The sequence below is a fragment of the Accipiter gentilis genome, chromosome 4 (assembly GCF_929443795.1).
Source record: "Accipiter gentilis chromosome 4, bAccGen1.1, whole genome shotgun sequence".
Lineage (NCBI taxonomy): Eukaryota > Metazoa > Chordata > Aves > Accipitriformes > Accipitridae > Astur > Astur gentilis.
In genome coordinates this window covers 26,217,156-26,241,622 of record NC_064883.1, presented here as the reverse complement: position 1 = coordinate 26,241,622, position 24,467 = coordinate 26,217,156, and the positions used below count along the sequence as shown (strand labels likewise).

Here is a 24,467-nt window from a genome sequence, read left to right as displayed (position 1 = left end):
ATTGAAAAATGAAGAATTTTACAGAAAAAAATCAGTAATGTGGGGGTTGGGTTGCATATGCACATAGCTTTAGGTAGAAATCAAATACATGCAGGAAACTAATGGTCATGATCAGAGTTAACACTTCTACTGCCACCCATAAAAGAGAAATAACTACTCAGCAGAATTATAATCTTCCTTTCTCATAAAAGGAATGCCCAGTAGTTTACAGTAATTTTTTCTCTTTCTAAGCCACATAGAAGTAGATATTTTTTGAAGGAGGAACAACATGTTGGGGCAGACCTTCATTTAGTGTAGGTCAGACATATTACAGGTGAAATCACTGAGAACTGCTGATAAAGTCAACAGGGACCAAAGTCAGTCCAGTGAGATTCTAGGGGGAAGAGTAATGATCCAGGGAAATCTGGATCTTTTCCACAATCTTTTTTTTTTTTTTTTTTTTTTTTAATTCAGAAGCAGACGAGACAAGTGTCACTGAAGCTTTTCTTTTATCACTGTATCCTGGCAATTCAGACATCTTTATAATTAGTGCATGCATTTACACCATCCTTGAGACAGCAGCATAAATATTTGAAAGTGAAGTATTGCAGAAATTAAGCACAAAATAGAGTAATACATATGCAAGCCTTAGGGCAATTAGGTAAAAATAATCTCAAACTAAAAAGTAATAAAGCACTTTTGTTAAAACAGCTTCTAATAAACAGCTTGTAATATAAGTGATAACTGAAAACTTTGAAAACTACATAGTTACAGATCTTTCAAGCAAGTCTGCATTTGGAATATTCATTTATTTCCCTCCTTTCTGCTGAAGAAAGCTGTTATTTCAATGTAACAATTTTTGGATTCTTTTTTTTTCCCTGGTGTTGAATATTCTACCAGAGTCTTGCCTGGAGGTAAAAGAATATCCAGTTCTCTTAAGGTCTGCAAAAAATGTTTGAAAATTCAGCATGTACTCTGCTGCTGGGAACTCATGCCTTCAGTGATCCAAGAGTGTCAGCACTGTATTTACAATAGCATTCAAGAGTGCTGTAAGAAGCAGAATGATAAAGAGCCCTGAAAAGCAATAGCACTTACAGACCTCATACTTCCCAGAGTATTCCGTATTACGCCCAGGCCTCTCAGTGAGATTAGTTTGAAACAGTAGTAGGGTACAATCAGTACTGTGATGAAATTCAAACATCCATCTCTTATTTGGCGTGTTCTGTCAGATATATCTTGGTCCTGAAGGCAGACCAACATCACATCTCTACCTAGATACTACTGGTCCCATTGTGCATCCTAAGAAGGCAGGCGTCACTGCAATTTTTTTGCCCTTGTTTCAGTGTTTGCTACGATGTTACATTTAAAACTAGTAAACCAGATGAAAGTCCCCTGTATGATACACTTCATGGAGTGCTAGCCATTAAACATGGTAGCAGCATGTTATTACAAGAATATTAAGGTTGTGTGGGAAAGAAAGGGAAAATGGAAGGCTCAGAAGGCGCTGGATAAGTGTATGTAGAGCATCCTTGTTCACCTTCACTCCTATCATGGAAATTTTTCACTTAGATCTACAAGACTGATATACTTGTGACCTATCCATGATGTTTAAAAGGAAAACTTTCTTCTAGTGTCTGTAGCTGACATTAACTTGCACCATGTTTGCTCACAGAGCAAAGCAATCTCCCTGCCTTGAATGCTTTAAGCTGTCTGGTATAGCAACCTGCACAGAATTTACAGGGAGATGCACATTCTACAGGGGGAAGAGTTTGAAAAAAAGTAATAAGTAATCACTCTGCATATAGTTTACATACTAGAGGACCTGCATCTTCTAGGGATGTATCTTTTGTAACAGAGCCAGTTAACATACATGCAATCGTCTGTTTAGTTTGTCAAGCTTTTAAAGTAAAAGACTTCTTAGCTGGCCTACATGTAATTTAAACCAGTAAGTAATATACAGTCACAAGGTATTCCAAAACTTCCCATAAACCTAAATTATCAGTCTCTCTTACTCTGTTCAGAAGTTGTTCTCCGCACCCATCATCTTTGTTCTTTAAATCATCTTCAGCCAAGGTAGTAGTTTCTTCACGGTGCAATTTAATCATCTGACCACCTCCTTAAATTCCTTTTTTCCTATTCCATAAAAGTACTCCCCTTCTTTTTTTTTTCTTTTTTTCAAACAAGACCTCAAGAAGTTGATGGTAACAAGTGTAAAACAAGGTATTGTTCAACATGTGTAAGAGTGAATAAATCTGGCTTTCAATGTAGATCTTATGTAAGTGCTGAAATTCAGCAGAATACACACAGGCTCCCCTGCCAGTAGCTGCAAGACCTCAGGCTTATTTGGAAAATTATTCCATGGAAAACCTCATAGTTGGCAGCTACAGTAGGTGTCATTAAAATCTTTATATTTACCCTTTGAAAATAATTAATTTTACCTCTGTACTATAAGCATTCCCTATATAGAGATATTCCTGTGCCAGTGCAATAATCCTAATTAATTTCAGAGGGAAATTCACAACACTTTAATGGATATAAAAAATTCAATAGAAGCAACTGGGCTACATTTCCATACTTGACTTTGTTAATAACTTAATATTTCAAGTATCTTTTAAAATGTAGTTAGCAAAGAATGGGCATACAGAAAATAACCCTCACTGTATTTCACCCTTCAAAGCATTCAGAAGAACACAGGGAACTGAATATACTAAATGGGAATTAGTATTGAGGGAAAGATTTCGTGTGCTAAAAAAATTTGGAGGCTTATCCAAAAAATTAGGCCCAGCTTAAATCTGGTAGTGTTATCAAGTCTTATACTGTGAATTACTCATTTCACAGTAGTAATTGTCTATTGTTCTACTGTCTTTAAGTGGATCAAAAACTAACTAGCTGAATTTTCCCATACAGGAAGTTCAAGCTCTGATTTAATTAACTGTTGGACATCTCTGTTTTTAAAGTGTTACTTCATCTATGTGTCTTCTGCAAATTTTTTGAGAATCCTTGATTAAGCACTTAGATAGATTTATAAAATACCTTATACTCTTTATTTTTCATTCAGAGTGAAAACTAAATCTGATCAGAAAACAAAGAACTCCATTTCATTAGAGAGGTCTGATTTCCTTCCAAATTTCAGCAATAATGACAAAACCAAACAAATAAAACAGGCAAACCAGAGAGGGAAATTTCATTTTCCTTAGAGGGATAAGCATCCCAATGATTAGCTCACCACAGTAAGATCTGAAATTCAAAAAGCAGTAGCTCCACATTCCTTTCTATTTTTCCTGGATATATGTGTCCATAAATACTGTGCAGCATCTATATAGCAAATCAGAACCCTATAGACATGTTGGACCTATTACGCATTTAAAGCATTATTCTTCAGCTCTCCAACACCACCTGTCCAGGATCTGCCAGGTCAGTGACCTGCTATTAGTCCAGATGGATTTCTGTACAGAGAGAAACCCAAAACTAGTGGTCAACAAACCAGTAGGGCACTAGCTGACATCTAAAAGAAGCATTCTCTTGACTAAAGGGGAAGGACTGGGGGATACTAGACGTATCAGGGAAATGTGGGCCATCAGAGCTCAAGTTGATGGTTTGAATTGGACAAGGCAGTAGCAGTTTCCATTTACCACATCTTATACATCCTTTATCAGAATAGTGGGGCTGGGGGAGATCAGTCTCTTCTCTATTTGCTTTCCTGCAAGAACATAGGAAACCAGCTGACAAAAGTTTTGCCAAAGTTAAGGTATTCACAGGAGATTTTAGTTTTAGTTTAACTAGGATTTCTTAGTGAGAAAACATTTCATCAAAAGATTTCTGAGAAAATTTTTTAATTATTGTTTCATTAGCTAAGAGGGAGTTAAATTCTCCCCTTTTTCTTCATAACAACTGCATTTATGAAAAAAGATTTATATTGGCCTAATTTTTTTCTTGTACTATGTCATCAGAGTATAGTATTGGTATTTTAATTCCTTATACATTTGACACAAGATGGTTGTAAACTGTGATACTTTTACCATTCCATCATGCTAGCTTCATTTTATGTTGATACCTATTATTTCTTGTTTATAGTGTCAGAAACCAGACAATACAAAACTTCTGGTAAAAATTTAAGTAGGTCTAAAAATAAAAATATTAAAAATCTTTTAAAAGATGCTAACATTTCATATTTTCTAGCATTGCCAACAAAACTTGCAACAGAAATATAAAGCATCCAAAAGTCATTATTATTACAGTATTCCTAAGGAAACAGGCAAAGATACAAGGAAGGCTTAATCTTTATCTTTGCATGTGTCCATATAGAGTCCAGTGTAACTTCAATATATTAACTGTAAAATGGGGAAGCTGCGTACACATTGTGTCTATAGCACTGTTTACTTGAAATTTGGCTTTAAGGTGGGAAACTGCTGGAAGGTCGATAGAAGCAATACAGAAATATTTCAGAAAGGATTCTTGACATATACAGAAAGAGTAAGCCTTCTATTAAAAAAAAAAAAAAAAAAAGCAAACCCTAACAGTTCCCTCAACACTGCATCTGCCTGTAGAAAATGATGCTAAAAAACTTTGGAAGTGAGAGAGACCTTATTACTCAAGCACTCATTCAAGAAGAAATTTATCACCTTCTTTATACTTCAGGTAACAGCTACTTGATGCCCTGCCCATTATTTCAGCCAGAAGGCAACACATGTTGTAGGAAGGGGAGGGTAGTCCGTGGAGAGCGGCCAAGGTTTTACTCAAAATGCATAATGACTGTGAATCTGAAGGAAATGTGGCAGAGCACACTTCTCTAGGAAGCATAAGAAGTTTTATGAGGAGAAAGGAGAATGAGAAAGAATCACCTTGTTTCTTCACTATCTGTACTTGCTAGATACTCAGTGTCTGCATGAGAAATAGTTTGACTACTTATCCTTCTGTACATAATATAGGATGGCCTATTATAGATCATAACATATGAACAGATCTTTTACAGCCCCTGTCTTGCAGTGACTTAACACGTAACATATTAATTAGCTTCAATAGGGTTCTTTCCTGAATAAAGGATTGCAGCTGTGAGGATATTATTGCAGAAAAAGAAGCTATATGCAAAATTAAAACGTCATAAAATGTGTAATTTTCAGTAATATTGAAGGACAATAAGAACTCCAATAACCTAATTAATTCTACTATGTATCAGAGAAAGATGTTCTCCACAGAACACTTCTAACCACTTAACTATTTATAGGTTTTAAATAGTCAGTAACTCAAATCTGTATTTAAGAACTAGAAAGAGAAAAAAAAAAGGCAGCTGTTCTTCAATTAAATTTCAGTATTTCTGTAAACATTTTAAAAAAATTAAGGAGGATTTGGAAGCAAACAGTGGTCAGGAATGCAGATCTTCATTTACAGTATTATGTGATAAATTTAATATCACACAGTGGTAATTCCAAAAAGAGTAAGTTCTTTTACCATGATTTGAAATATATTTTTTATCTAGTAACCTCCCACCTCCATTAACATTTAACATTAATGCATAATAAACTCAGAATCAAAAAAAGTACCATGATTGTCATGCCATGACAAAGTAGATGTAAATTTTTTGCAAGACTTCTTTCTGAAAGGATATAATAGAGCAATTTGCTATTGCAGAAGCCATACTCCAGCTGTGTTTACAGACAACTGTCTGTAAATTGCTGGATGCCAACAGACCTAGTTCTTTGCACAGTGCTAGAGACAAATTTTTCTAGTGTGAACATCTAAACTTCTGCACACAAATACAGGATTGAGCTTCAATGGTTAATTCCAGCTGAACAGAAACAAAGGTGCTTAACACACCAAAGCACTAGCCACACAGAGACCTGTAATTGGACACTGAGATAAGAAAGGTCTTCCAAAGAAGATCACCACAAACATGAGAAGGAATTCTTGAACTAAACCAAAATGCATTATATTTATTGTCAGGCTCTTCAGAGTCAAAATTCCAAAAGAAACTTGCTGGCCTTGACCATGATACAAGCGTACCACATAAAGCTTTGAGTACAACTTTGATGCCTTGTTTTACGTAATAGATATGAATTCCAGACAGAAAATGTGCTGGTAAAGTTTTACCCACACACGGTGATTAAATTCTTCACAATTTAATCGATTTTCATTATGATACTAATCCTGTGCTCTGGGATCCTAATATACAGAGCTAAAAATTACTTCCAGTGCCTTCTCTTTCTTCGTACAAAATTAGGTTTGATTAAATTAAGATTACTTGAAATGGATTAGTTATTTAACATCATCCTGCAAATAATTTCTGACTGTTAGCCTATTCTTAACAGTAATTAGTATTTGACAACTACATATTTAAGTTGGACACACAAGTAATATGAATACTTTTGCTCCCCAAGTGGATGGTGCAAAATTTAGAATTACTTTATCAGCACTTTCAACCCCAAACCTTTTTTTCCTAAGAAAGAATTATTGTCTTTACTTTAGGTTCAATAAACACACAGTACAGAGATTTCTCTTAGAAAAATATTAAATGCACAGTCTTTAGTGTTTAGTTTTTATTCAACACATTGCTTCAGGTGGTACTAATGTGTATTATCTATATTACCGTGATGGTTGTGTGCACTTCTAGATTATTTTTCCACACACATTCATCTGAACTTTGCCACTAATGACGTAAGCAGACGCTAACAAATGGATTATGGCAAAGTCGAAAGATAATATTAACCTGAAGTCTGACAGGACTCCAGACTTCATTACTGAAGGTGGCTCATTTCTTATAAGCGCTGTTGGAGTCATCTGATATTCAAAGTTGGATTTACAGTCCCAGTCCTAAAGGGTCAAGAGGAGGGCAAACAAACATGTATTGGGTCTGGCTGAGATTGGGTCAACCCACCACAAAACGTTATGTACAATATTACGGTAGGATTCTTCTCAGACTGTACTGCAACCACATGTAACCTTCACCTTTTTTACTGGGCATAACAAGAGAAAATATTACATATTGTCAGAAAGTGCTTTTAAACTGGGGGGGGGGGGGGAATGAAAGTATGTGAATTAATAATTCTATAAATATATAAAAATTAAATAAGTTTTTGTTGTTTATTGTTACCTTATTTCTCTAGAGGCCCGCAAGTCTTTATTCTGATGAAATCTATACCTGTTCAACACAAGAATTGCACATACAGAAGCACAATATCCATCAGAGCCTGTGATAGATACACTGTAACATGCTAAATACACTGCTCTTTACAAGGCTGAAGTATCCCCTTCCTTACATTTTCCCTTGTCTTTAAGAGTACTATAAATATCTTCTTAGAGACAGCTGTGGAGCCTACAAGGCTTAATGCTATGTGTTTCACTTCACCGTGAATAAAGTCCTCAAGCAAGATCAATAGGTATACACGCACCTTTGTCTAAAGTAAATAATACTATTAAGAATAGATATATGGAGTGTAAAAGCATCACATAAAGCTCATACTTTTCTTCCACTTCTACACAAGTGTAACTAACTATAGTACTCTCAGGTATCATTTATACTCTCCATATCTAAAAGGCTCATTTAAAAGCATTGCCATTAATTTCAGTGTCTTCAAGCAATTCCTGCTTAAAGAATAGTAGTCAGCACAGCCTAACCAGAATGAGACAGCAACTCCAACATAAATATACAGTAGTGAAATGTGTTGAACTCTTCAGACACCAATCCATATAAAATGACAAACACAGAATTGGTGTATTAAGCATTTCTTGTGGTGTATTGCAATGAGACTTCATTTGTGGCTTCAGGAAGATGTTTCATCTCAGGAGCTTTTTTTATCCTTTTGGTTGGAATAATGCACACAGCTTTTTATTAATGTCCATCAGTCCTTTAAAAATCATTCCATACATGTTAAACACATTTAAGCTTCTTTGGGAGTACCTCTACAAAGTAGAGGTTCTGATGATGTGAAAAAACTTAGAGATTTGTTTTTCAAGAAATACAGGGGGGAAAAAGACATATGGTAATTCCATTGCTCTGTTAATTAATATATCACTTCTTGTAAGTTTAAGAGAAGCAGAAGTCTCCTTTATAAGAGTTTTGATAAAAAAATGTAAAACAGAAAGCACACATAAACTTCCCAGAGTATATTCTGAACAAGGCTTTACAGGAGAAACTGAAATTTTATAAACTAATCTTAATTACTTCTTGTAGATTCATATGGCAGTATTACTCAGCTATGGGGAAAAGAATACAAATGGGTATGCAGACTTGGCTGGAGATCAGACTGGAAAATTAGTGTACACGAACATAAATCCAGTACTTTAGAGATATAGTGTAATCACAGCAAAGTAGAGATGAGTGAGGTGTAACCACCCAACTCTTTGCTTAGCACTCTGTCCTGGTTTTGGCTGAGATAATTTTCTTCTTAGTAGCTGGTACAGTGTGTTTTGGATTTAGTGTGAGAATAATGTTGATAACACACCGATGTTTTAGGTGTTGCTGATAGTGCTTATCCTAAGTTAAGGATTTTTCAATTTCCCATGCTGTGCCAGCAAGCAGGTGTACAAGAAGCTGGGAGGGACCATGGCCAGGACAGCTGACCCGAACTAGCCAAAGGGATATTCCATACCACAGAACACCATGCTCGGTATATAAATGGGGGAGAGTTGGCCAGGAGGGGCAGATTGCGACTCAGGCATCGGTCAGCAGGTGGTGAGCAATTGCATTGTGCATCACTTGTTTTTTTTCTTTTTTTTCTTTTGTTGTTGTTGTTGTTGTTTCATTATTATTTTATTATATTCCTTTCAATTACAATTATTATTATGATTATATTTTAGTAGTAGTAGTACATTTTATTTTACTTTAGTTATTAAATTGTTCTTATCTCAACCCATGCATTTTACTTCTTTTTTCTGATTCTCCTCCCCATCCCACTAGGGACAGGGGGATGAGTGAGCAAGTGGCTGTGTGGTGCCTAGTTGCTGGCTGGGCTTAAACCACGACACACTCCAGGAAAATTTTGTGTACCACGCTAAGTGTCACACTCCCATACTATGGCAATCAGAACCAATGGTAGCCAAAATGGGGCTGGACCAGGTGTATCCACATCAGTTCTAATCACACCTGAACTGCAGCACTGACACACAGTTTATAATCAGAGGAAAGTGCACAATGCTAATGAACCACAAATCTGATGAAGCACTTTGAATCCAATTTTTCTTCTCTCACTAGCTGAGCAGAACAACAATTTTGGAAGCAGCAACAACTGTTCAAAAAAACGTATTTCTTGCTCAGACAAAACATGATCACTGCACACCCACGTAAATACAGTTGTTCCTTTTCGCATGGGTTGTGCATCTGCAAATTTTGCAAATCTCTAAATCTCTGAGCTGTAGGTGTGTCTTTAGAACTGCAGAAAGTGCTGGGTCCTTTAAGATGAGAAACTGTATCATTGTTTTGAGGCTACCTTAAAATAGCAGAAGGCTAAGCCACCAGAACAGCTGATATGGAAAACTAAAGCCTAATAAACTTAACTGCAAACAAATAAACCTTTATAGTTGGAGCACAGATTAGTATGTTATTAACCAGTCTAATCCCCTTTTCTTTTTTTTTTTTTTTTCCCCTATGTTCTGGCAGCATCATTGTTCTCAGAGAATCTCTGTTCAAACTCTCTCAAGATTTACCAATGGTACTTTAAAAGTATTGCAGCACACAAACCACCACACAAAGCAAATGGCATCAGAGATGAAAGATTCCATGTTTTGATCATAACACAACAGTCAGTGGCTGTTAGTTGGATTTTCTCCATTGGAGATTTTAGTCTGATGGCTTCTGACTGACACAGAGCTGAGATTAATTCATGGTCTTTCCATGGCTCATCTGAACCTGCCACATCTCATTAGCATTGTCATAACTCCATAAATTCTGTAAGGTTGAAGGCAAAAGGAAACAAGAGGAATGAGTTTCCTTCTCAGATAACCAAGCCTGAAGTGAAAAAGCCATCAAAATTTCTAATCACAATGGGCATTAGTTTTAATTAGCAATTTTCTGTATTACAGCTTAATATAAAATTGTATGCTACTGTAGAAAGCTCCTCCATAACTACTTTTTTACTTAGCATCAAATGTCTAATCATCTATGGTCTTGTTTCTTGCCTTATCATAACTCTGGATATTTACTAGCATGCACAGTAAAGCATTTGATTACCTGTAATGCTTTATTAATACTTTAATGAAGTACTAACACAAATTAGTCCATATTTCACAACCACTTAGAGAACAAGCATATACTAAGCTGCACCTTGTTCAAAAAAGAGTGCAGAGGAAACCCTGTTTTCTGAACCTTGATTATCTGAATTCTTATTCTCTAAAAAATTCCTAATTTAACAAAAAAGGATTATAGAATAAATTGTCACAGACATTTTTATTTTTTTGTAAATGACCCAGTCAAGACTTTCAACAAGTCTTTAATTGTTTGTAGTAATATAAATATAATAAATGTAAAAATACAAATGCATTACTTTGATCTTCTTGGGTAGATAGAAAGGCTAAATTTCCGGTTTTAGAAAAATATTTGGCTGAATCACTTTTATGAGAGAATATGTTTTAAATATTTGCTGAGCTAACTGTAAGCATCTTCCTGTAACTTCTGCATCGCAAGTCACTCTAGAGAAGACACCGTCTCCATATGAGACTACGTGTGCTTTTGAGACATGTAGAAGAAGTCTTCTAGCGTTTGAATGAGATATTTGCATATAGCACACAACTGTCTCAAGGGCTACATCTAAACGTCACATGGACAAAGCTATCCCAATATTGGAAAAGGCTTTTAAAAGGTTTGCTTTTGGATATAAAGCACTCCTCAAATCAAGAAGGTGGCTGTAATGAAGAATGAAGAATGAAGTACTGGTATGAAGCTAGTGGGAAGACAAGTCAACTTCAAAAAAGCTCTCCTACAACGGTCAAGGAAGCAGCTGCCTGTGCCGAGAGTATCAGGAGGATGGAGAGCTCCAGCTGTCTTCTGGGTAGCTCAAGGCAGCTACTGCAGTGGTTGGAGGAGGATTGGCCTGGGCTCCTCTCATCCTCCCATTTGCAGGTCTACAGTTTGCCGTTGACCTCCAACTTTGCACCCTACCACCTAGGCACTAGGAGGCTGCTGCAGCAATGATTTTTCCCTTTGTTGTTCATATGGGCTGTTTCATGCCCTTGCACCTCACAAATCCTGAGACAGTCCAGTCCTGATGAAAAAAACTATATAGTTGCTATGGAAAAAGAGTTACAGGGGGAAATATGCTGTACTGAAGAGGACCCTCATCTGTGAAACACCTTGTTGCTTCTCTCCCTGTCTGGCCACTGGAGACAGTTGTACCTCTATCTCCTTTGTTTTTTTACAAAGAGAAAATCTTACCTTTAGAGTGAATGTATCCAGCTATGGGTGCTCCAAATAAAGCTTTGTGCATATAAGGCTGTCTCAACGTTCCTTGCCCAGCACTTTCCAGGTCATAGTTGATCAGGTCTCTGAACCCTTCCTTAACTGGACTTAACTATTTTGGAGACTACGTAGTATTTACCATATACTGAAAAATGCATTTCAACGTAGATTTCAATGCTCCTTTTATTGTCTCTTCTCTGTCAGGCTCAATGGCACAGAACAAGGGTGATTTGTACATGTAATGTAATAGAAATATTTTGGGGGTTTAGTTATATCAGCTAAGTGAAATGCAGTATGAAGAAAAGAAATGCCTTCAAGTAGTTAAATTCAGCTTTCTCCTTTCCAATGTTTCATGAGCAGTGTCCTGTGGGTTTATAATTTTTTTCACCTATTTTGAAGCTCTTAGAATCTCAAGTTGAAAACATTTCCTGACTACTGAAGAAACTGCTGGGCTTAAGTATATTACTTAAAGCTTTTAATTTTTCCTAATTTTTCCTGAATTCTGATAACGATTGCCTGAAAAGCAGACACAAAGGCAAGACAGATGTGTTAAACATACGGTTATCAAGGGAGCTATTTGCACAGCAATGATTATCATGTGAGCTTAGAATTTAGCTCCACATCCTTTTTTGTTTTGATTCATTAGTTTTGATGACAGATTCGGGTATGAATTATCATATCAATTAAGTGCCTATAAAGTTTTCAAATAACAGGTGTACCCAAATATCATCAATAATATCAAAGAATTTGCTACATCACTAACCAGTTTCTCTAAAATGGAAATAAATTTATGGAGTTACTCATTTGGAGGTGTCTCTTCTATACATTTGTTTAAGCCTACACAAATTGATACTTTCATTATTACAGCATTTTGAAACCTAACTGCAGTAGAGAATTCCCATTTGCTGAGTGTAGAAACGTGTCATAAGAGCTCTACACTCGTCTTTTCAGTGCAGAATGCCAATGTCACCTAGTTCTTTGCAAAACATGTGCCAGCCTTTCCCCAGCTCAAGCCAAGAACTGTCAGGCTGCCATAGCCGACTCCCATAATGGCTTCTGTTCCTCCAGCCTTGGGCTTATGCGCACACATACAAGCTGTTCTGTCCTCCATTTCTGAAGTCATTACTTTCACTCAATTAATGCAATTATAACTTCAAAGACTCACACCTCTACCTTATAATTCATCAGCCTGCATGTGGCTAGCCCAAATACATACTCTATGGGAAGCAGACAGTTTGAGTCTCCAACTATTCACAGGTATTTCTGCTAAAAGAACTCGTCGTAAGCTGCACTGTCACCCGCGCACGCATCAGGATGAATCTAAGCATGTCTGTACATAATCCTGCACGCTTTATTTTAATAAGCAAACACACGGGATTACAGTGTTACAGCTTCTCTCATCTAAGTCCATGGGAATTTTGGGAAAATGGATGAGAAAATAAAACAAAACGTTGCAGGGTTTTAATTCAACAAAACTGCTGCTCTGCATCTCCTGCTGTAATTTGGAAGCATCATGCTCCCATTCTCTTCTGCAGGTCAATAAACAAAGCGAATGGGGAAACAGTACAACCAAATTACATCTGGTGTGAAACATCACGACAGCAATCCATTTCAGTGTTGCCTGAAAACTACAGTCTCTGGATCATTTACTTTCTCTGTTCATCAGTCCTTTTCGATATACTGTTAGTTGCATTAAACCCTGAAAATACGTTGAAAAACAGTAAATACAATTTCATGTATCACTGTGCCAATGCAAATCTGTAGTGGAAAGGCTATGAGAGGATTTATTAAGTACACATACAGTGCTGGTATCAGCTAATATATAACAATTAAATAGCAATCAATGAAAGGTTTGACAGCCAATTTATCAAAAATAGTTGCTCTTTTTTATGGAATACACTTCCTTTGTGTATAATGCGGAGACCTTGAAACAATTAGGTAGCACTGTAATTCTTTTTTGCTATTCTTGAATGAGGATTTTGGGGGGTTAGGGGTATTTTGGTAAAAATATATAGTGATTTTAATGAAGTACACAGTGAAACTAATATATTGAGCTGATGCTTTATAGTGATAGATAGTGATACTCGGGCTGACTAAATGCAATATAATCTCATTTTTAAACTGTAGCAATATAGCAAAGACTCTGTTGGAGTGGTTTTAATTTAGAGTCCATTTTTTTACTCTGTGGACTACTGTCACAGAAAGTAAACACGCCTGTCACTAGAACTAGGCAAGTATTTTTCTGTTCAGAAGAATGATGCTGCACAGAAATTTCCTTATCAGATGAATTGAAGTTGTGTGACACTGAAAGTTGTTTGTACTTAATACATTTACTAGTCACCTGTAGGGATTTTGTCTCAATAAATCTTAACTATTACTTTTAACTGGAATATAAATTGCATTCATGCATTTTTTTTTAAATCACATCTCTTACTTAAAAAAAACAAAAAACAAACAAACAAAAAAAACCCAAAAGAGGTAAAACCAAATCTCCATGGAAAAAAAGCTAATTTTTGCTTCTTGAGACAAATCAAAGGAATGTCTTTGGGAGGAGTTAGTAATTATCATAAACAATCTACCTAGAATCCAAAATTAATTTAGAAATCTTCACTGAGAGAACAGAGATATTTTTCATCTTACTATGAAGTGATATAATTTATCAGAAAAATGGTAAAATATCAACTAAACTCAATTTAACTCTAATTACAGTTATTTTGAAGTGTATAAGTTAATTATTAAATGACAGCAGAATTCACAAGACCCATCGTTGGGGTAACAACTTGTACTGCCCACCCTTGGGCAAAACTGCTGGGATAACAATAGCTGGTAAGGGAGAAAAACGAGCGTACACTGTCTGTGTGAATAAAGACCATCTGAGAAGGTATTCACCCAAAACTGATCAAGATGATGACCACCATCAACTAAATTAAACAGTAGCCAGTGAATTGGGAAGACAGCTTTTAAACAAAGGAGAAGGCAGCTTGATGTATAAAAGTAGCATGAAAATTTGTAATAGTGGGGAGACATTATGGCGTGGAAACAGCAGGAGCCAAAACCTGTTTTTGACATGCCAGAGGTCATCTTGCTGGTGCCACAACCACTGCATACAGACAGAGCATCGTCCCCACTGGATGCTGCAAATAGCCTGCATCCAGCTGGTGGGCTGACATGGCAGTTTAGGGTGCCACAGGGAGGGTTGGCTTCTCATGGCATATGTACTAACAGATTGTATAGGCAGCAGCACGTGTACACGTAGAGCTGGAGCAGCCATGTCTCCAAACTTGCTTTTCTGTACAGGGGAACATGCTTGTACGCCACATGTCCTCTGGGAGAGGGAGTGCACACATGTTTCTCTGGATGGAGAGGTACTGAAATTTTGGGAATTACTTATAGAAGGGTGGTTAGAAATTTGTACCTGTTTATTAACATTTTGTATTTTGATTCACCTGTTGTATAGATGTTATTCATCCTGCATTGTAAGTTAATTACATGACATTAATAAATGGGTAAACTGCTTCAATACTGTGAACTGAGCAGCTTTTCCTCCTGGTAATCCATACATGGCTAAATTCACACAGTCCAAGAAAGATTCAGGTACCTGAAAAATCATACTCACGTAGTATGATCAATTAATGGGCAGTGTTTTTCTTGCCCAGGGTAGAGATTTGCTCCTCTTCCAAGTTCCCACTTGAACAGGTTTGTGTTATGGATGGAATCATTTCCTGAAATCTGTTCCAAGGCTGGTTGGTACCATCCACACTGGTTTTTATCTTCAAAGTTGCAGACTTCCATAACTTTAAAAATGAACAGTGAATACTTCGTGTTTATATAAAAATTGGAAAGCATTCATTGATTTTATGATAAAGTAAACAACATGGCAATAAAAAGGATTCTATTTATAGTATCCATGAACACTTACACAGTCCTAACATGCATAGTTTTTCCTCTATGGATAAAATATCAATTATATTTTTCTGTGTTCTTTTTTATTAGGCAGATTCTAAGTTTGGGTATACACCAATTCTTTTGCACCTCAGTATCTACCTTCATATGTGTTCTGACCAGCTTTCAGGCCATTCTAATAATCCGTTGTGTGATATACAATGAAATGCATGTAAAATTCATCAGCAAATCTGTCAGCTGCTGCATGGTTTTTTCTTCAGTCCTGTAGACTGATGACATTAACAACTCATTGTACTTTGTGTACAAAGTCCATGACCAAAACTCTAAAAAACCAAATCAATATTTCAAGCAGTCCCCACAATACCTAAAAGCCACATAATAATGCAGCTATTTGGTATTGGCATCAAATACTGCATTGTTATCTTACCACATAAATATGCAGCTACCTGTGCCTCAGTTTTTGATTCCTAAGCAGCTGGACAAAAAAAAGTGAGCTCACTACCAACCCCCCTTCACAATGCACCCCCCTGTAAGAACATTTAGGGGAAAGAAACCCATTTATTTTCCATTTCTGTTATGAATATTTATTCTCCAGTGCATCTTCCTGAATATTTTGCAGAAACTTCATCTAGGTGATCCAAGGTGAGTCTTGTCACTCTCCAGAACTTTGAAACAGATTATTATACTCAAGTCTAAGTGACTGCTGTGAGAACTGTGCAGGGAAACGAGAATTTGTTTTAACCCACAAAGCTCCAGTGCTAGCATAGCAGAGGTAACTTCTACATCAAGAAACCACAGTGAGTTAGGAGAATGTGCCTGATGCTCCCTTCCTAAAAATGGTAGACTAAGGAGGGAGTGTGTTTTGATTTATAGCTTGTATATCACCAGTAAGGAAGCAAACCACAGCCAGTATGATCTCATGAGTTACCCATAAAAAGATCTGTGACATTTCCTGAGAATGATGAGTGGCATAGTATCACGTTTATTCCCCCCTTTTTAATGTGTTTTATAAACATTATGTTTCAAATGCCTCTGAGAAAGGTAACACCTTTGTGAGAATATATTTCTGCCCTCAGTCAGGACATACTTAACTCCTATTCCAGCACTGTCATTTGAATGATAAATTGCCATTATTGCTGTAGTGATGGGAGACTTCAGACAGAGCAAATATGTAAAGGTGTGTTCTCCACAGTATTTATCTCTCTCAGAAAGAAAGGATGTTTTGTAAGGCAATGTAAATTTCTGAGGGGAAAAAAACCCCCAACAAACCATTCTATCCAAAGTGCTCTGCATTTATTTTTCAGTGGAGAATTTCAACGACTGGTGTTTTTTCACACTATAGGAAATTACCCAGTGATTTTTATATATCAGATTCATTCCTTCCAGAGTTATTCCCACATAAGAAATAGACAGAGGGAGTATAATGTTACTTTTCCTCATTGAGCCCTCAGCCCTGAGAGAGGTGATTGAGTTCCCTACACAATGTGTAATGAATGTAGGGTTTTGATCTTCAGTGAGAATAGTTTATCTTGCAAAGGCTGATGAGGTCACTGTCTCTAGATGTCTGTCCCCCCCATTAATCAGCTTCGGTACAGCAGTATTTTCAAGTACTGTCCTTTAAGGCAAAGCAAAGTCATTGATAGTTTCTTCTAAAACGCTATAGTGTAAACTGTTGCAACTCAGAAGCAATCAACAATTCTCTTGGACCTCTACAGACAACATGTGGTGACCCTATTCCATTGTTCCAGCTCCAGTGTTCCCATCTGACCATCAGGCTTTAGGAATTTACAGGCTGGAATTCACTTCTGCATGGAGTAGGCTGAATTTCACAGTCATTGCTGCTGAAAATACTTTGTATTACAAAAAAAACCCAAAGAAAACAAAACAAAAAAACCCAAACAAACAAAAACAAACCCCATATTCTTTGAAGTAGGTAAGAATGGGACCCAAGTCACCCAGATGTGCACCCCAAACATGAGACTGTAAAGTAATTATTTCTTCCAGTCTGGACTAGTGAACATTTGGAGGATTTGAATAAGCGATAGGTCATTTAATTTGAGAAACTATGCTCACTCAAAAAAATTGACATGTATCGTACCAATCATTGGGGAATTGAGGATTCCTCCCCCCCCCCCCCCCATTTCAGTAGAAATTTGAATTGGAATGTCAAGTCTGAATCAGCCGATTAGAAGTCAGAAAGTGCATAACGGCTCAGACTCCCACATTAAGAGCAAAATATTAATATTTTTCTGGGGAAAATCATATTAAAAATAGTATCTAGGTGCTTATATCAAATTGCAATGGTGAATAGAGAGTAGTCAAAGCAAGGTGTTTAACTGCCGCAAACTAATAAGGTAGCAAAGTACAAGATTTAGTATACCCACCACAGGCTGATTCATCAGACATATCAGAGCAGTCAGGTCTAAAATCACACTTCTGGATCATCTGGATGCAATGGCCAGAGGCTCTACACACAAACTCCTTCTCTGTGCAGTTGTTCATGGGGAGTGTGGCAGGAACTGAAGTCCCTGAAGTAGTTGTAGAGATTGTTGGCAAGTTTCCTTTGAAAAACAAACCAACAAAATGTTGAGCAGTGGGGCTAAGGCATTCTAGTTTTGTAATGATTTCTCCCCTTGCCAGTCCCACCCTTTGTCAAGGGTGTAGCTTTGCTGGAACCATGGCTGGGTGGCCAAGCTGAATGACTTGAACGTTGCCGAGCAGGAACTGAATTGAACATTTCCTCAGTGGAAGGCACCAGGTTGGTCATGCTAACCAACCACCATTCATACAATCCTTGACACTTGCAGGAATTTATTTACATCTCCTACATGTCTTTCAGGTCACAGTCAGTGAGTCATTTCAAAAAACTGATGTCATGGAGACTGACAGAACAATCACAAAAACTTAGTTTCCCTGTGAGCCAAGGCTAACAGATTATTCTGATGATAACAGCTTTTTTTTTTTAACACGTCAATTACTGCAAAGGACTGTGGAAATTACTACCTGACCTTTTTCTCTTGTAATTTTATCACTGAAAAAAATATTTTTTTCTCATTAGAAAAATTATTCTGAGGTCATCATCTTGTTCCACCACTTCCTATATGTTTCATTCAAAATCATTACTACTTCTTTCAAATCAATTGTCTTTGCCTTTTCTCCCATTCTTTACTACACATCTTTCTTCATGCTTTACTCTCATTTCTTGAAAACCCTTGCTATTATTGTCTATAAAAGGAATTTTCATTATATAACACCTTTTTTAAATTTAATCGTTAATGAAATTATTAGCTGTAGTGCACAATGAACCTGAGCAACACACCTGAGTTAATTAAAAAATACATGTGAAGACTTTTTAAATAAAATGTGTCTGGGACAGCAAGGAATTCCCCCCCCCCAAGGCCTGGAGCACTAAGACTGATAATAAATTCCCCACGAGCAGGAGCCGTTTCTGTTTCGTAAGGTAGAAAGCATATCTATGACATCAAATGGATTATACTCCAATCAAATGAATGATACTCCCATAATATCCTAAGACTCAAACGAAAGATTTAGGGAACCTTTTGAAGGAATAATTGCATGATAGAATAAATGTATCTACATGTCATAATAATAGCAAGGACCTTATTCATCAGAAATTTTTAAATATAAATGCCACATTCAAGTCTGTGCTCCCAATCCACTGGAACAGGAGGAGAAATTTTGAAGTACCATAACCTTCATGACACCTGAAAAGAAAGGAGAATCTGCTCCTTTCTCTCTTTTGAAATAATTCATTTTCTATAATTTATGAAATACCATTTTGTCCAGAGCAAGCATCATTGAATAGTCTTTGGTTAGGGCATTCAGATGAGGTATCAAAGCAATATGCCCAAGTTTTGACATCTTTAATATTACTGATGGAGGACTTTACCACCAAGCTATCAAGTCCATCTCTCCCTGGTCAGTATTTGGTTATTTGAAGTGGAACAAGAGCAACTGGTAAGCTAGTGCTTAATTCTAGGGTGCAGGGACATGGGAGCCCTGCTTTTTTCCCTGACCGAACTTGCGTTAAATATGGTGGTATGTCATAGCTATTGACTATTTTGCAGACTGTTTCAACAGTCTCTATGACTCTTTTTTGGTTGTTGGGATTTTTTTCTGGTGTGGAGGGAGTAAAATAGAAGCAGGACTCTGGAGTATCTCAAAAATTGCTCTCAACACTAAAAATGTTTTAAAAATCTACAGAACACAAAAACTGTTCCCTATTCAGCTCTGTCTGCCATTGCACTTCAGTATTTTAGTTTTATCTTTCCACACAAAATGACCTGCTTTTTTCTTATTTATGAACTTTGAAACTCTGACCCTCTGTACTTTCCAACTTTCATCTTATTTATTTTTAAAACTTTTTTTTTCATATCTCATTTGAAAACATGTAGGGATTTTCTGGTTAGTTCTTTTAAGGTTTTCTTCCTTGAATATAAGGCATTGTGCATTAACTGAGTATGTACAAAAACACTTTATATTCAGAATTTTATAATAAATGTTATAAATTTGGTAAAATGTGAGATAATTATCTGCAGAAGAAACATGCCATATACACTTGATATTCCTAGTAGACCTAATTATATCTACAAGAAATTTTTGGAGTAGCAGAATAAAACGCATCTGCACTAGGATGTTTTAGAATTAGTGCTAGGATACTAATATTCAGGCAGTGTTCTGAATTGTTTGCTGTTCTATAGCCCTATTGTGACTGTACATCAACTGTCACACCATATGCACCACTGTAACACCTGCTGCAGCTAACACTGGTCCTCTTAAAATCCCTTCTGTGATGAAGTGACAGTTCTGGAATCTGGTGTCTTGAAGCACATGTAGTTTGGGATATAATATCTTACAGTTCTGTAGACACTGAACAACCCTAGGAGCAATGACTTCTGAGGACAGCCTGCTCTGTCATCTGAACTGTTTGTGTGCTGTAACGTGGGAGCAACTGGCACAGTAAATACATTAAGAATTATTGGGGGGAGGCAGAAGGCTGTATCAAAACGAATTTGCTGAATGAAAGGTCAGTTTACTTACACATAATTAAGTTTCTTTTTCCTTCTAGGAATCAAGACCTCAAAGAGTTTGGAAGCTACACACTTCTTACTGAGGGTCTCTTTTGGACTTTTTGGGCACAGTGGAAACTTCTGTGCTGATGCCTGGATATTAAGGTCAGAGAAGCAGGGAAACAAATCTGGATTTCCTTGACAGGCATGAGTCACAGTTTGATCTGGTTTTTGCTTTTCCAGTAGAAATATTTACAAATGACAGCAAAGAATCAGCTCACAGCTAGGAGATGTACACTTGTTCTTACCATTGTAAAGAGTACAGTCTAGAAAAGACATGTCATCAAGTCCAATGTCTCCAGTGAAACCATCTCCTACAGTACCTTTGACCAAGATCTAGGGAAACAAGAATTACAAAAGCATTTGTCAGTGTACAGTAGACTTCCACTTCTCATTAAATATTTCATATTAATCGACAGAGGAGTCATTTACCATGTTTCACACTTAAAATGAGATTAAATTTGTTCTAGGGGATATATTCTATTTAGTGACACTTTACGAAAGAGACTAATTATTATCAGCTTTCACTGGTGGTCACATTAATCACAGTGAACCATAACAGAATGGTTGGCTTCACAATTGTGTAAATCCACTGAAACATGATTGTGATATAAAATGATGGCAAGACATTATCATAAGTGGCATATTATTATTAGCTCCTTTGGTACTTATTGTAATAACATTAATCATGATTAATTATAACAACGTTCATGTGAATAAATTATATATCCTTATACAAATCCCCCTGTGATGAAAACAATTAAGCAGATTAAAGATGTGCTATGAAACCTTTTAAAGAAAAATATTCTATTATTTCATTAGGGTTGCCAGTGCCATACACACTTGCTTTCTCATTATTGTCTACAGCCAAGGAATGGGAGAGGTTACTATTTGTGAAATACTTTCTGGTTGACTGAGTAAGCCTCTTTTCTTCTGACTGTTGCTGAATGGTAAAAATCCAAAGCAGGTGATTAGGGGAAGATTTAGTAAGAATTTTCTTAATTTAACTAATTTATAAATGCTTATTTATTAAAAAAATAAATAAAGCCTCCTCAAAGCATACATTTTTTAAAAAAAAGATAAATAAATGGTTTTGGTGATCCAATGGAATTCAAATGTTAAAGTTATTTCTTTGCGTCTTTTTTTTTTTTTAAATACTTATGGCACATCTTACACATCTTGCACCAACATTTCCCTAGAGGAGGTTGCACTCCTGCACCTTAAGAAGGAATACTTTTATTAAGAGCATAAAAGTATACAAAGATAGAAGTGGCAGGACACAGTTTTGCAGGGGTAATTTAATTCAGAATACCTCTTTATTATGATGATGATTATTATGATTGTATGATTTAAATTCTCCCCATCTAAATGATTATTTTATTTATTTAGGTTCTTACTTGGGGATTCTGACACTGGCATATAGCATGAACTTAGTAACACAGAAAATGTAACAGAAGTGTAGGTATAGACTTAAAACTGAAAATAGGAGCGATTTATGAGTTAGTGCTGCAGTACAAAACCTAGTCTTTCTGCAGCTGTGGTTAAACGTTGACCGCTTAAATGAATTTGCCAGCTGAAATCCTGCAAACTTCATAAGCTATTATTTAACAACCTCCAGGGAACTCATCTACCATGAAGCTCATTTCACATCTCATTTATTATTTGAATGAGGATAAATAGTTTCCAATTTCTCCAGTTTTCAGAGCTCTAGAGATCCAGTCTCAATGAAATCTATAAATGTAGCAAAAGGTATACTACATAAAAAAAGGGAAAAGAAACTCCATGAAAAGCAAAATGTATTAGAATGACACTGCATACAGAAAAGGATTGATCCCTTAAGATTTTGAACAAAATAGGTTTTTGAAAGCTGAAGGAACATTATGACAAGTGTTAATAAAGGAATTACAATGGGTAATACTGTTCTGTACAAATGTTCCATTTTTACAATAATGCTCATTTCTGTCACTAGCCAATTCCCACTGAAGGTTAGCAAAATAAAGTCTTAATTTCTATACAAGCGTAGTTTAAATTAGAATGGAATTAATTAAAAAAAATTGTGAGGTATTCAAAATTCTGAAGATTTCTGAATGTCTAGGTAATAGTGATTTTAGTTCAAATGTATTTACCTAGTAATACAGCCAAACAGTATCTCAGGTTTGTCACAGGAAGTGTCAGCTGTGTTACTGTTATTAGAGCATGTTATTAGAGCACTATTATTACTTAAAGCATGCTAATTCTGACTAGGTTTTCTGTGATTATTTCCGGCAAAAAACCCCCACGTGATTTGGTCTGAAGAGGAAAGAACAATAACACAAGTGGATAATAGTACAAATAACCAACAGAACACTGTCATCAAAAGCTTTTGTCATAGCTTACTGAAAGCAAATGCAGGATTTAAAGTCATATACATTTCACTGCATATCTCTGAAGTAAACTACTCCTATGTTTTAATGTTCTGCATAAAAAAAAGGAAAATGTCTCATAACTTTCATTAAGAAAAGTAACCAATTTCTTATGAGATGATGGAACTTTTTTAATTACAGATAAAGGACAAGCCATAGAACCACGAATTGCGTGAAATCTGTATCAAAATTTCTTGCTTCATAACTTCTTTTTTTCAAGATATCTTCACCCAACTGTCATTTCACAATAAGTCTTCACTGTAGGACAATTTTTTCAAGAACACATGAACGTACTCCTATAATAACAACTCAAGAATTACATAAAAAAGGGAAACTGTTTACCAAGCAAACACTTTTTTTTTTTTTTTTCCCAGAAAAATTGAGATTTAAAACACATCTGAGAAATTTAGATTTAATTTTGACTTCTTGAGTTATTAATTCATGTCAAATAAAACTTCTTGGTTTCTTTGATAAGTGAGTCCAAATATGGTAATTTATTCCTCCCTGGTTCTGTTTCTCTGCTTCCTCAGCTGCCATCAAAGGAGTAGGCACTGTGAGACCTGAGGCCATTTCCCACATCTCTCATCTAGGCATCCAATAGTTGCATCCTGATGACACGGCACTAAACTTTTCCTCTGTACCTTCTGCACCGTAGTTTCTCTTTGGAAAAAATCCTGGATGCACCAGCAGAATGTGTGCCACTGCATGTTCAGCTTTCCCCCTCATGAGGGGGAATAACCGGGCAGTCAGGGCTACTACACGTAGCGTGGAGCCCTTCTGCCCCCAAAAGCAAGCACAAGTGGAGACAGCCCATCAGCTTCTGCAAAGATTATCAACATTAGGTCACCACAACATTTTAACGATATACATAGAAAAGCTCAAGATTCCACTGCCCGTCTTCAAAGTCCATCAGGCCTTTCCTTTTGTGTCCATCAACAATGCATTAGAAGTTAATGTCTCGACTTCAAAAGTTGAAATAAAGTCATTCACACAGGTGTCCAGATGAATTCTTACCAATGATCTTAAGGTTATACACATCAAATGTGAAAAATCTTGTGTCAAATATTTGATGTTTTACAGTGCTTGGCTTTACAAGATACTGAAAAACACTAGTTCTAGTTCAATAAAGCACTTTATCGCACTTCACTATGAGCTTGTGAACCCTCATGCTGATTTTTTATGTTTTTCCAAGCATTTCTCTAAAGTGCAGGGAAGAATCACATTTCTATCTTGTTTCAGACTCTTCACTGATGTCAGTGGGACTGCTGACAAGCATAATATTAATAACTGTTTACATATTCTGGGAGTCAGTACTTTGCTGAATTAAGGCCACAAAACTTCACTCAAGAGACAAGATCCTGTTTTCACTCTGTAATATTAACATTGGAAGAATTATTGCAAAAGTAGTATATAGTCAGTATAAAAATTTCTGAGATTCTGGCTGTATTAAACAACAAGGTTAGCCTGCCCACTTGGGAAACACGTATCTAGTAATTATAATCATAAAGCTCTATTTAATCCAATTTAAGATCATGATTAGTATTAACTTCATCTACAAAGATATACAGAGGTCTCCTTTATTTCAAAAGATTATGGCAGAATTAGATTATTTTCAAAAGCAACCCAGACTGTAAATATGAAGTCTTAAAAAAAAACCAAACAAACCAAATCCTGCAAAAAAGACCCACAGAAAAATCGACAACCCCT

General features: G+C 36.3%; 1 protein-coding gene across 1 annotated transcript in view; it reads right to left on the bottom strand.

Moving 5' to 3' along the window:
• The window catches only part of MALRD1 (MAM and LDL receptor class A domain containing 1), a 291,220-nt gene that overhangs the window by 188,446 nt on the left and 78,307 nt on the right, over positions 1-24,467 (bottom strand). The window contains exons 18-20 of the mRNA XM_049798440.1: positions 20,607-20,694; positions 17,653-17,829; positions 14,982-15,159 (exon numbers count right to left, since the gene is read on the bottom strand). Of these exons, the coding sequence (XP_049654397.1) occupies positions 14,982-15,159; positions 17,653-17,829; positions 20,607-20,694 (443 nt within the window). The remainder of the gene's footprint in view (positions 1-14,981; positions 15,160-17,652; positions 17,830-20,606; positions 20,695-24,467) is intronic.